This window comes from Ictidomys tridecemlineatus, chromosome 11 (assembly GCF_052094955.1).
Source record: "Ictidomys tridecemlineatus isolate mIctTri1 chromosome 11, mIctTri1.hap1, whole genome shotgun sequence".
Taxonomy (NCBI): domain Eukaryota; kingdom Metazoa; phylum Chordata; class Mammalia; order Rodentia; family Sciuridae; genus Ictidomys; species Ictidomys tridecemlineatus.
In genome coordinates this window covers 98,766,929-98,780,696 of record NC_135487.1, presented here as the reverse complement: position 1 = coordinate 98,780,696, position 13,768 = coordinate 98,766,929, and the positions used below count along the sequence as shown (strand labels likewise).

Here is a 13,768-nt window from a genome sequence, read left to right as displayed (position 1 = left end):
TTTCTTGGTTGGTAGTCTTTTGATGGCTTCTTCTATTTCCTCACTTGATATTGGTCTGTTTAGGTTGTTTATATCCTTCTGACTCAATCTGGGTAGTTCATATGTCTTAAGGAATTTATTGATGCATTCACTATCTTCTATTTTATTAGAGTATAGGGTTTCAAAATAATTTCTAATTATCTTCTGTATTTCTGAATTGTCTGTTGAGATGTTGCCTTTTTCATCCCGTAAGCTAGAAATTTGGGTTCTCTCTCTTCTTCTCTTTGTTAGCGTGGCTAGTGGTCTATCAATCTTATTTATTTTTTCAAAGAACCAACTTTTAGTTTTGTCAATTTTTTTATTGTTTCTTTTGTTTTGATTTCATTGATTTCAGCTCTAATTTTAATTATGTCTTGCCTTCTACTGTATTTGCTGCTGATTTGTTCTTCTTTTTCTAAGGCTTCGAGGTGTAGTGTGAGATCATTTATTTGTTGGCTTTTCCTTCTTTTACGGAATTAACTCCATGAAATGAATTTTCCTCTTAGTACTGTTTTCATAGTGTCCCAGAGATTTTGATATGTTGTGTCTGAGTTTTCATTTACCTCTAAGAACTTTTTAATTTCTTTTTGATGTCTTCTGTAACCCTTTGTTCATTCAGTAGCATATTGTTTAATCTCCATGTGATGTAGGATTTTTCCTTTCTCATTTTATTATTGATTTCCAATTTCATTCCATTATGATCAGATAAAATGCAGGGTAGTATCTCTCCTCCTTTGTAATTGCTAAGATTTACCCTGTGACATAATATATGGTCTATTTTTGAGAAGGATCCATGTGCTGCTGAGAAGAAAGTGTATCCGCTTGATGTTGGGTGGTATATTTTGTATATATCAATTAAGTCTAAATTATTAATTTATATTATTGAGCTCTATGGTTTCTTTATTCAACTTTTGTTTGGAAGATCTGTCCAGTGGTGAGAGAGGTGTGTTAAAATCTCCCATGATTATTGTGTTGTGGTCTGTTTGACTCTTGAACTTGAGAAGAGTTTGTTTGATGAACGTAGCTGCACCATTGTTTGGGGCATATATATTAATGATCGTCAAATCTTGTTGGTTTTGGTTCCCTTGAGCAGCATGTAGTATCCTTGTTTATCCCTTTTGATTAACTTTGGCTTGAAGTCTATTTTATTTGATACAAGTATGGACATCCCTGCTTGCTTCTGGGGTCCGTATGAGTGATATGATTTTTCCCAACCTTTCATCTTCAGTCTGTGTATGCCTTTTCCTATCAGATGAGTCTCCTGTAGGCAGCATATTGTTGGATCTTTTTTTTTAATCCATTCTACTAGCCTATGTCTTTTGATTGGTGCATTTAAGCCATTGACATTTAGGGTTACTATTGAGATATGTATTTCCAGCCATATTTGGTTATGTTTGTTACTTAACATGATTTGTTTTTCCTCTATGATTAGTTTTTCCTTTATTACCTCCTGCTGTTGGTTTTCATTGTTATTTTTCATTTCCTCTTCCTGTAATGTTTTCCTAAGGATGTCTTGAAGAGCTGGTTTTCTAGCTGCAAATTCTTTTAACTTTTGTTTATCATGGAATTTTTATTTCATCTTCAATCCTGAAGCTTAATTTCACTGGATACATGATTCTTGGTTGGAACCCTTTTTCTTTCAGCATTTGAAATATGTTGTTCCAGGATCTTCTAGCTTTCAGAGTCTGTGTTGAAAGATCAGCTGTTATCCTGATTGGTTTACCCCTAAATGTAATCTGCTTCCTCTCTCTTGTGGCTTTTAAGATTCTCTTCTTATTCTGTATGTTGGGCATCTTCATTATTATGTGTCTTGGTGTGGATCTCTTATGATTTTGTACATTCAGTGTCCTGTAGGCTTCTAGTATTTGGATTTATTTTTCATTCTTTAAGTCTGGGAAGTTTTCTAGTATTATTTCATTGAATAGATTGCTCATTCCCTTGGTTTGGACCTCTACACCCTCTTGTATCCCAATAACTCTTAGGTTTGGTTTCTTTATGTTATCCCATAATTCTTGGATGTTCTGCTCATGATTTCTTAACATTCTCGCTGAGCTGTCTATGTTCTTTTCAGGTGGAAAAAGTTTGTCTTTGTTGTTTGAAGTTCTATATTCTAAGTGTTCTACTCTGCTGGTAATACTCTCATTTGAGTTTTTAATTTGGTTTATTGTATCCTGCATTTCCAGGATTTCTGTTTGTTTGTTTTTTATATCCTCTATCTCCCTATAGCTACTTTCAGATTTCATCTCACTCCTGTCAGAATGGCAATCATCAAGAATACAGGCAACAATACATATAAGTGAGAATGTGGGGAAACGGTACACTCATACATTGCTGGTGGGACTGCAAATTGGTGCAACTGCTATGGAAAGCAGTGTGGAGATTCCTCAGAAAATCAGGAATGGAACAACCATTTGACCCAGCTAGTGCATTCCTTGGTTTATACCCAAAGGACTTAAAATCTGCATACTACAATGACACAGCCACATCAATGTTTATAGCAGCTCAATTCACAATAGCTAGACTATGGAACCAACCTAGGTGTCCCTCAATAGATGAATGGCTAAAGAACATGTGGTATATATACTCAATGGAATATTACTCACCTTTAAAGAAGAATAAAATTATGGCATTTGCCAGTAAATGGAAGGAGTTGGCGAATATCATGCTAAGCAAAATAAGCCAATGCCACAAAACCAAAGGCTAAATGTTTTCTCAAATATGTGGATGCTAATTCACAATAAGGTGGGGGCACTAGGGAAGAATAACATTACCTTAGATTAGGTAGAGGGAAGTGATGGGAGGAGAGGGGTGGAGGGGATGTGGGGATAGGAAGGACAGTAGAATGAAACAACATTATTACTGTATGTATATATGTGACTGCATGACCATTATGATTCTGCAACATGCAACTCAGAAAATGAGAAATTACATCTCATCTATGTATGATATATCAAAGTGCACAAATGCATTCTACTGTCGTGTATAACTAAGTAAAACAAAAATAAAATAAAATAAAAAACAAGGAAACTATCTCCTCCAGCTTTCTGAAATATACACTGTTACTATTATAAGCTGAATCATAGCTCACCAGAACTCCTTGCCCCTATAAACCTGGAAACTTTGTACCATTTATCCACTTTGGCTCCCCTGCCATGCACAGGTGCCTCTGCATGGGTGTCCTGCTGGCGTACAGCACAGCAGGTACCTTGGCCACACTGACCCCACCTCCCCGATTCCCCACAACTTCTGGTGGGGCTGTTGCTCATCTGTGGAGCCTGGCCTGGTCTACCACTTGGCAAACCTATCAAACACCTGCCTAAGCCAGTGTGGCAGCAGCAGGGCTCTGAGACGAGGTGGCCAAGTGGTTAAGGCATGGACTGCTAATCCATTGTGCTCTGGACTGTGGATTTGAGTCCCACCCTCTTCGTAAAAGACTCTTATTAACAAGGTGGGATTCAAACCAGTTCTACCCAAAGTTTAGCTGACTCCCTTAAGTTCTCCTGGACCCCCTCCTCCTGGCCAAAGAGGGGGGTTTTCACCTCACCACCATGGCCACTAGAGCTGGAGAGAAGCCCATTCCAGGTTAATTTTAGAAATTCCTAATATGAGCAGTAAAATTCACCAGAAAGACACAGTCAGCAGACACCAAGGCAGAAATCCAATAAGATTCTCCAGACAAATTGGCATGAAGAAAGTGTGGCACAGAAGAGATGGCCAGGGTCTTCATGGACTGTGCATAAATTCAAAAAGTTTATCCTCGCAGATGCTCAAGGGCCTTGGTAACAACTGTGCAGAGATAAAAATTCACCTGATTTAGGGACTGTCCTAAACACTATCTTTTAAACTCTTCTTTGTTTTAATTTTAATAGTTGCATTGTAGCCAAAGGAACTGATGTGCTGTAATCAAGTTTACCACACTTCACACTCCGGGGTTTTTTTCCTTTTAACAATATTTATTTAATTATGGTATTAAAATGTAATCTGATTTTTAAAATTATTTTATTTGTTTTAATTAGTTATTTATGACAACATAAAGCATTTTGATTCATTGCATACAATTGCAGCACAACTTTACAATTCTATGTTTGCACACAATGTAGCATCACACCATAGACCTACATGTACCCATGGTAATGATGTCCATCTCATTCCACCATCTCTCCTGCCCCCATGCACCTTCTCAACCCTTCCTCCCCTTTACCCAATCAAAGTTCCTCCATTTTCCCCATGCCTCCCCAATCCCTGTTATGGATCAGCATCCACTTATCAGAGAAAATATTTGGCCTTTGGTTTGGGGGATTGGCTTACTTCACTTAGCATGATATTCTCCAACTCCATCCATTTACCTGAAAATGCCATGATTTTGTTCTCTTTTAATGCTGAATAATAATCCACTGTATATACCACAGTTTCGGTATCTTATTGATGGGCGTTTTGGTTACTTCCACAGTTCATCTATTAAGAATTGAGCTGTTATAAACATTGATGTGGCTGCATCACTATACTATGCTCATTTTAAGTCCTTTGGGTAAAGACCAGGGCATGGGATTGCTGGGTCAAATGGTGGTTCCATTCCAAGCTTTTAAGAAATCTCCATATTCCTTTCCAGAATGGTTGCACCAATTTGCAGTGCCACCAGCTATGTATGAGTGTACATTTTCCACACATCCTCGCCAGCACATATTATTGCTTGTATTCTTGATGATTGCCATTCTGACTGGAGTATAGTTTTGATTTGCAATTCTCTAATTGCTGGAGAAGTTGAACATTTTTTCATGCATTTGTTGATCAATGGTATATCTTCTTCTGAGAAGTATCTGTTCTATTCCTTAGCCTATTTATTGATTGAGGTTTTTTTTTGTTTTGTTTTGGTTTGGTTTTGGTATTAAGTTTTTTAAATTCTTTACATATAATCAAATAAAAAATTCAGTAGAAAGCATCATTCACAGATAGATGACTTGGAAGACAGAACCTTACACAATGAAGAAAAATATACAATCTTGAAGATAATGTTGACAACACAATGAAAATGGTAAGAACCATGAACAGAACAGAACCTCCAAGGATTAGGGATAACATCAAAAGACTAAAGCTAAGATTTATCAGAATAGAGGACGGCACAGAGATTCAAACCAAAGGAATTCTATTCCCCCTTTTTAATCAGGGCCTTTTGTTGTGGTGGTTATTGAATTTGTTCATGTGTTTGTTATCGATTTTTTTTTGCCTGTACCAACAGTCTCCCACTGAGCTACACCAACAGCTCTTGCTACGAAGTATTTAAGTTTCTTTTATATTTCCTGAATGTAAATTCCCTGTGAGACAAATGTTTTCCAAATATGTTCACCTATTAGGAAGTTAGTTCCTTTTCTCCTGTTCATTCTGTTTTGTTTTTCCTCTGCAAAGCATTTTAAGATCATTTGTCAGTTTGTCTTAGGTTTGCTCTCATTTTGTTGACTTGTCTAAGTATCTTTGCCTACTGTAATGTCCTACATCTTTCCCCGTGTTTTTTCCTACTACTTTTGTTGATTCAGCTCTTACATTTAAGTCTATGATTTATTTTTAATAGATTTTCTAGGTTGTAAGAGACAAGAGTCCAGTGACATTCTTCCCATGTGGACATGCAATTTTTCCAAGACCACTTCATTGAGAATCTGTTCTTTCTCTAATGAACCTTCAGAGCAGCTTTGTGGACACTCAATCAACTGTAGATGTATGAGCTACTTCTAGGCTCCCAGATATTTCCACTAGTGAAAGTGTCTGTCTTTGTGCCAATACCATGCTCTCTATACTCCTACAGATTGGTAGTGTATTTTGAGTTCTGAAGTAGTGTAATGCCTCCTACTTCATCCTTTTTGCTTAAGATGGAAAAGGCTGTGCTATTAATTCTCTGAGGTATCCATTTTTTCTCATAATAGAAAAGGAACATAGTTCTCAACAACAGTGCACACATAATATCCAGAGTCACATTGGCATATGCAAAATTGTTTTCTCTCCAGGTCCTGGCTAACTTATTATTTCTTCTCTCATAGATAAAAAACAATCTACCAAGTGTGAGGTATGTTTTCTGAATTTGACTTGCAGTTTTCTGAGAGTTAGTGATGTGGAGTGTCTCCTCACATGCTTTTAGGACATTTGCATGTCTTCTTCTGAAAAGTATTTTTCTAGTCTCCTGTCCATGTATAATATGCTTAGTCTTAGGTTTCTGGCTATTGCACATATATGAGAGACTCACATAATTTGGACGGTAAAACTGTACTAGTCACATAATTTTTAAATGTGGGTCTCCTCCCATTACTGACTTTTCAATGTGCTGAGTGTCTGCTTTATGTGCACAATGCATTTAGTGTGATATAATCCCACATAGTAATTTCTTCTATTTTTTTCTGTTTTGAAAATCATATCTAAAAACTCACTGAGGAGACAAAGTTGAGGAGTGCTTTTCTATTTTGTATTTAAGGAGTTCTAAAATTTTACTTATATATTTAAATCTTTGCTCAACTTTGATTAGAGTTTTGTGTATGTTTTAACATTAAGGCCCAATATCATATTTTGCATGTGGGCATCTAGTTTTAGCAACACCATTTGCTGAAGAAATTCATGAGGATAGCTCAGCATCTTAGATGGATTCTGTTGGTTCTTTGCCATGAATCTAACATCAAAATGGGAAGTACTAGCACTGAACTACAATAGTTAAACACAGAGGGGAACCATCAGATTCCAAGGTCACACGTGCCATATGATGGCAATGATTCACTAAGGGACAATAGTCATGTTTACCACCATGGAAACAATCAGAATTGGGAGACCTAGAGATCTTTGGCATTGATCAACTGATCTTGGGGTCTGTAGGAAGGAAACATGGGAGTTCTGCCCAGTTCCTTCTGGGTCTGTAGAAGGAGTGAAACCCAACTTCTGTGAGTGGACACCTGACTCAAATCTCTAGAACAGGTTTCATGTCTCCTCCATTAACTCCCGCCCTGGAGCCAGTCTGCAGACACAGGGCTCCTGTGTGGAGGGGGAGGGAGCTGCCCATGAGGGACCTTGCTGCACTGCCAGAGCACACTGACCCCTTCCTCCTACTCTTCCCCAGTGACACGGACATTCACCTAATAGATTGATGGTCATGGGAACAAGGGAACCACCAGACATTTCAGTGATTAACTGACACTGGGTATGAACTGACAATAATTGCTAAAGAGCCAAAATGTTCATGCATCCTCCAATAAGAGGAGGATTTTGAAGTTTGTGATCAACACAGTTTTCTGGGGCCCAAGATCCTGTGTATGAAATCCACTATCAATTAGGAATCTTTGATGGCTTTTGCCTGATGTATTCATTGTTGCTTTCAAGATATTTCTTGGTTTTCATTTTTAGCAACTTCAGGTCTATGTATAAACATCGCTGTTTCAATTCCATATAACAAGATCTTCAGGGTTTCTGAATGTGGAGGTCTGACTCACAAAATTGGGGGAATATTCTGTCATCTGTACAATAAACATCATGTTAGCTTTATAAGGCACAACTGATGCAGAGTTCATCTCACTGTTTATATTTTACTGCTTTAAAAACCTACAAACATTTGAGAAATCAAAGAGATTGCTGTCCTGCCAGTCACGTCAGAGTGCTCCAGGCCAGTGTTTCCCATCCTCTCTCCTCTTTCCACTCCACATGTTGAAACACTCTTAATCACATGCTCCATTCTTTTCAAGTATTTACCAATTATGATTTCAGATGTACTTTTATTTTCTCAACTCAATCCCCACATTTTAGAGTAAAAAAATAATCATACTTATGTGGGGAAACTAAAATCCAGGCAACCCTTGACAACTTGTTTCCAACGGTCATGGGCCATCTTCCTATTCTTCTAGGTGTCTGTCTGTTGCAAATGCTCAGTTGTCTAACACCCTGATTCCACGTTACTGTCACTCATTCCTAGCTGCACTTATGGGATTTGCACTCCTTGCCCGTGAGCCCATAAGTGACCACCTGTTCAGGGGTGGCTCACTTTGTCTCGTTCTCTTCCAGATTTCAGGACACAGCTGTCACAGGAGAAATGTGGGCTAAGACACTATGACACACTTTATCTTCAAGGACACCACCACTTTATCAATCAGATAAACTCCTAATTTTTGAGCACGACATGATAACAGTAAAAAATACTTTAAATATGTTAACATATTATCAATGGAAAGGCCTTCACCATTTCTTCCTAGAGAATTAAAACATCCAAAAATAAACGGGTCATAAGAAAAACGTAGAGGACATCTTGAAATGAAGGGAAGGACCTCTATGTCAAATCTGATATCTTTAAGATATAATCAATAAGTTGACAGTATCAATAATATTTCAAAATGTTTAATCAAACATATTCATGCCAGATCTGTGCTTTCTACACAAATATATGTTTTGTCCATTTAAGAAAAGGGAAAAGTAAGTTCATTTCACTATGAATCAGAATATGATGTGTATTTCTAAAAATAGGGAGAGAACATCAAGCAGCGTAAAGACTTTATCAAACACTCTGGAAAAAAGTCATGATTTGTGATCAATACCAACTTATCATTTATTGGAGATAAAATACATTCAAATAGGGATTTACCAATCAGATAACATGAAAAGAAAAACTAAGTGATTTTCATTGTGCCTCCATTGACATTTCTATCAAACAAGACAACTACACTTTCAATCCCTTTAGTCTTGCAGATTTTATACTATAGATGACATCCAATGAAGTATGTTATTCTATTTTATATGTAAATATTATAATTCTGAAGATATATTCTACTAATTATATATACACCTTACATATCTATCTATCTATCTATCTATATCTATATCAATAGAGTCTGAGATTTATAAAAGAAGTAAAACAAGCAAACATACAGGGTCCTAGGAGAGATAGAGGATCATCCATAACCAGATTTAGATGACATCTCTCACAGGACTCCACAGAGAGATAGAAGAAACACAATGCACCACCTGCCTATGACAGATGTCATGGGATTGTCACCAGATCTGGGTACGGAAATGAGCCTCTCTGTGGTTCAGCTACCCTTACTTGATTTTCCCATTACATACAGCAACACAAAACTAAGAATGGTTTCAAACTTACTTATTGGAAAATCATTGAAACAGACATGTACCGACATTCAGCCAAGTGTCCATCCCTGTGCATCAGCACAAGTGGACTGAGGACCGCATACCCCAGGTCCACAAGTTCTACAGCACTTCCTTCTATGAAATTATTCTCTACGGAGAAAGTTACATATAAAGACATAAAACAATTTGTCCAATAGAAGAGAAAGCAGAGCATCAGAATGAGGACATTCTTTGCAGCCTTCATCTCAGGGGGGGTTCTGTAGAGGAGCTTGGAGGTCTGAAGGTGGAGCATGTGCTGGTGGTGCTTGTGGAGGAGGAAGACCATGTGGCCACTGGTCCAGCCCATAATACTCTGAAACCCAGCATCTCGAAGGACCATGAGAACAATAAAAATCCATCCAATTGTCCAGTTTTGAGATTGAAAATAACAGAAATCATCACTTCTAGTAACTTCTGATGTGTTCATCCTCCTGATATGTTTGATATAAAATGGTAAGTTCGTGCTTATCAAGGAATTGAGAAACCAAAAGAAGAGCAACAAGGGAAGCAGGTGCCAGGCTGACCTGGGCTGCAGCCTCCTCCACCTGGAGGCTCTGGGACTGATGGTGATGGCCTGGACCACTGTGAGGAGACTGGTGGTGCAGATGGACAGGCCCCGGGCCACCCTGCTGAGGTAAACCACCACCTTACAGGCTGTATCATCTATGAGGCTTCTCAACCCCAAACTGGACACTGTCCTTGGCCTGCCTATAGTAAGAAGTGTTATCATGTTTGTAAAAGCCAAGTGGATGAGAATGAGGTGGAGAGATTTCACGGTGCTTCTAAACAAGCCCATATAGTTCACAAGAACAAGGACGTTCCCCACAACTCCAAGTCCTACTAGAAACACAAAGATAGTCCCTTTGACAACATTCAACACCATTTCTTAATTACAGGCAGATATGCTTGGACGTAGGAACACCTTTTGAAGAAAGAAACATTAATGATAATATGTATCTGCAAAGAAACATTTCACAGCTGAAATTCCCAGAGTGTAAAAACAATCAGTTTCAATGTCATGGTGCAGATTTTGTTCAAAATAATATTTCATTTTCTGTAATAGTTTGAGGAACATTCCACATCATTTAAAACACCATCGTGAAGTCTATTATTCAAAACAATAAATTGTTAACCCTGAATTTTTATAAGATCCATATCATCAATACCAAGCTTGCTTGTATCCTTGGTTTCACATCTATGTTCAACCTCAGCATGGATACATTAAACCTGTACTCCCCCAATCAGAGTTCTCCCTGTTCTGTATGAATTTCATTCTATATATTCTTATATTGCAATGCAAAAGTTGTAGAACATGCTTGGTCTTTCATCCCCCCAATATCCCATGCACAAGAATTTTTAAAGTCCAGTTGCTTCAACATGTTTAACAAATGTAAATATGGCCACATTTCAATTTCTGCACAGTCTGTTGCTTGTTTCAACATCCCCTTCTGTCTCTTATTTGGATCAGCACCACAACTCTAGGTTTGCTTTTGCATCACAGTTTTCCATCTTTGATGAGGAGAGCTTCCCTCTGTGTTCTCCTACACACAACAGGACTCTGTGGTTTCCCTGCTTACTCATACTCGGAGAGTCTCTGTAGGTCTCTGTTGGAAACAAACTCCAAAACCTTTACAGAAGGAATCAACAGCTAAAGTCGAACCTGACAAAGACATGAAAGAATGAAATCAGATTATGGACGGCATGCAGCTAGTAAGGGTGCTCAGCTGAGCCATGGATTACTGCCCTGCCAGGCTCTGCAGCCAAGGGCTGAGTTCCTCTGATGACCTCAAGGACCTCTAAGAAAGCCTGGGTCTGTTCTGCATGTGATGGTGTTTATCAGAGGGTCAGCTGTGGGACCACCTGCTGCATGCTGCCAGGAGATGAGTCAGTGTCTGAGTTAGGAATCCCCAGGAAAGCCTCCTGGTGGAGACACTGGGCACATATCACTAAAGCGGTGTCCTGAGGGCATTTTCCAGCCCCTGCAGAACCTTGCTGGGAGCAAGACTTCAGTCGATTCTGCAGCCTGCTCTAGCTGGGCTGGGTTTTGGTCTTGGTTTTGGTTTGTTTTGTTTTGTTTCTGTTTATTGTTTTTTTCCCACCTAGTCAACAATTGGGCTGCTGGATTTCCATGCAATCCTGGACAGGATGTTACATTTTCCTGTTAGATTTCCAATCTCAACTCTCACGTAAGAACTTATGTTAAATATGGTCAATTTCTCCAGAAAAAAAAAAGAACCCAGAAAACTAAAAGATACCTAGGATCTGCATGTGTTGTGTGTGCATGGAATGCAGTTCTAAATCCTTTCCCCAGCTCCTGCTGTTCATTAAAAGATTGCTTTAGATTCCTCTGCTGAGCCTCCCTGGCAGCTTCAAGGGCAGGGATACTGGTTGTGCCCTTGAATTCAGAGAGATTCAAGATTCCCTTTCCAACTCTGTTTCCTACACTAATAAATGGGGAGAATAAAGCCTGCACCAATGCCTTAATGTAAACAGCACAGAATCCTGAATATGTGCTGTGCAACGCCTTATGACACAAGCTTTAATGATCCAGGAAAAGCAGCTTCAAGTAGTAAGTCAAGGATGAAAATAACTGCGCTCAGTGTACATCATGGCCCAGAGGACATATTAATTTTCATATTGCTTGTACATTTCTAATTTTTCTCATATTTTCAGCCCACTCCCATCTTTCCAAACCACACAGCCCTGCATCAAACTTGGGAGGCACTTCTGAGAAATACAACTCCCTTCTCTTTCACTGTGACCAAATGAAATGAAAAATGTTAGAGGAGAGTTTTGCATTATTCCAGATTGACTGCACAGGTACAGAATAAATGGCTCTAAAAGGTAGGTCATGCATTCAGAGAAATATATCATCCCCACCTGGCAGTAATACCCAGTGAGCTAGGTAGGTACATGCATCCACCCTAGGGGTAACTTGCCAAGATGAATATGTGATTGGTGGTCCTTGGTGCATGATATGAACTTAACTTGAAGAAATAGTTCTGGAATTTTAATATCAAACAACCTAATGAAAACACACTGAAATTCAATAAGAGACACTGTGATTTTAAGTACTAATTGTGTTTAGTAGACACTCTAACAGACATCTAAAGCATAAATTTGACTCACATGTATGATCTAATGTTATGTTTGAGGACAGTTTTCAGGTTGGATGCCCCCAAAATGCCTTCACATTAAACACAATGCACTTACAGACACAGAAACATGATACAAGAGAAACAACTGAATAATACACCGTCATCTAGTTGCAGTAATCCCATGTAAGTTAAGAATATTTTCAGAATCTTCACAGGTTGACATCAAGGCTAAAGACACAGCTTTTCTAAAGGCAGACAGAGAGTCTAACTTCTGTCTTCAGGACCCACCACGGGGCTCTCTGATGAATCCAGATCCCCAACACAGGTCCAAGCTGCTCCCGTGTAGCTGAGGGACATCTGATATAAAGGCCCTTTGTGTTTCTGCCCAGGTGTGGACCTTCAGATACCAGATGAAGAGGGAAGGCCCTAGGATCACAGGCTCTCAGCACCCCCCTTGCTCAGTCTCAGAGAGTAAGGTTTGTGCTGCTGAGGAGACGTCACAGGTGCCTGGGAGCAAGTCAGACCCTGGGCCCACTCACCTTGGTGGCTGTGCTGCTGACCACTCTGTGTGGGCCCCTCTGACAGGGTGCAGCTTCCCAGGCTGTACTTGTACCCCCAGGATCTGTGGGGCTCTTGCCTACCACAAGCCACCACCAGGACCCCAGCTGTCACAGTCGACAGCTCTCAGGGAGAGGCAAACCCTCTGCAGAACCTCAGTCCCTGAAGGACGGCTTTCCCTCCCCCTCCACAATTACTCTGTATGTTGGGCTCAGAAGTTGTCTCAGTCTTAATTGGGGCTTAATTACCTTAATGAAAGTTTCTGCAGTTTGAAAGTCAACAACCAGCCAAGTTTCCACCTCTGAGGTCCCATTTATCCTTCCCTTCCCCTTCCCAAAAGTGCACAGATGCATCCAATGGGGCCAGAGTTTCAGACTCAGAGGATCAAGGTTCCTCATTCTCAAGGCCTTGTCCATGCACAGGGATGTGGTTCCTGATGTCAGGTTTTAGGGACTCTGAAAACACAAGGTGAACCCAGTGGTTAGGTACACCCACAGTCTCCCTCTCAAAAAACCAAACCTGCCATCACAGAAATGCAAATCAAAATCACAGGGAGATTTCACCCCACCCCAGGTAAAATGGCATTTTTCAAGAATACAAATCATAGCAAATTCTTTCAAATATGTGAAAAAACAGGCAAATTAATATGTTTTTTATAGGTGTAAAAATTAGTATGACCATGCTGGTAAGCAGTATGAAGATTGTTTAAATATATAAAAATGAACTACCATATGATCCAGCTACAATACTCATTGGTATTTATTCAAAAAACTAAAATTGAAATAGGATAGTGATACAAGTGCATCAATATTCACAGCAGCACGATGTACATGACCATGTTAAGGAAACACCCTGTGATCATGAGCAGATGAATGCACCAAGACCATGAGGTGTGCAGACACAATGGAGTGCTACTCAGCCATGAAGAGGAGTGAATCTGGGCTCAGTCTGGGAGA

General features: G+C 39.3%; 1 protein-coding gene across 1 annotated transcript; it reads right to left on the bottom strand.

Moving 5' to 3' along the window:
• Positions 1 to 9,130: 9,130 nt before the first annotated feature.
• LOC101966872 (vomeronasal type-1 receptor 4) lies at positions 9,131 to 10,039 on the bottom strand. Its single transcript, XM_078027795.1, has one exon. The coding sequence runs from the start codon at positions 10,037 to 10,039 to the stop codon at positions 9,131 to 9,133; it is 909 nt and encodes a 302-aa protein (XP_077883921.1).
• Between the last annotated feature and the right edge of the window lie 3,729 nt (positions 10,040 to 13,768).

What these genes read in the sequence shown, in the direction of transcription:
- LOC101966872 (XM_078027795.1), bottom strand. Translation starts at nt 10,039, where the DNA reads ATGGTGTTGAATGTTGTCAAAGGGACTATCTTTGTGTTTCTAGTAGGA.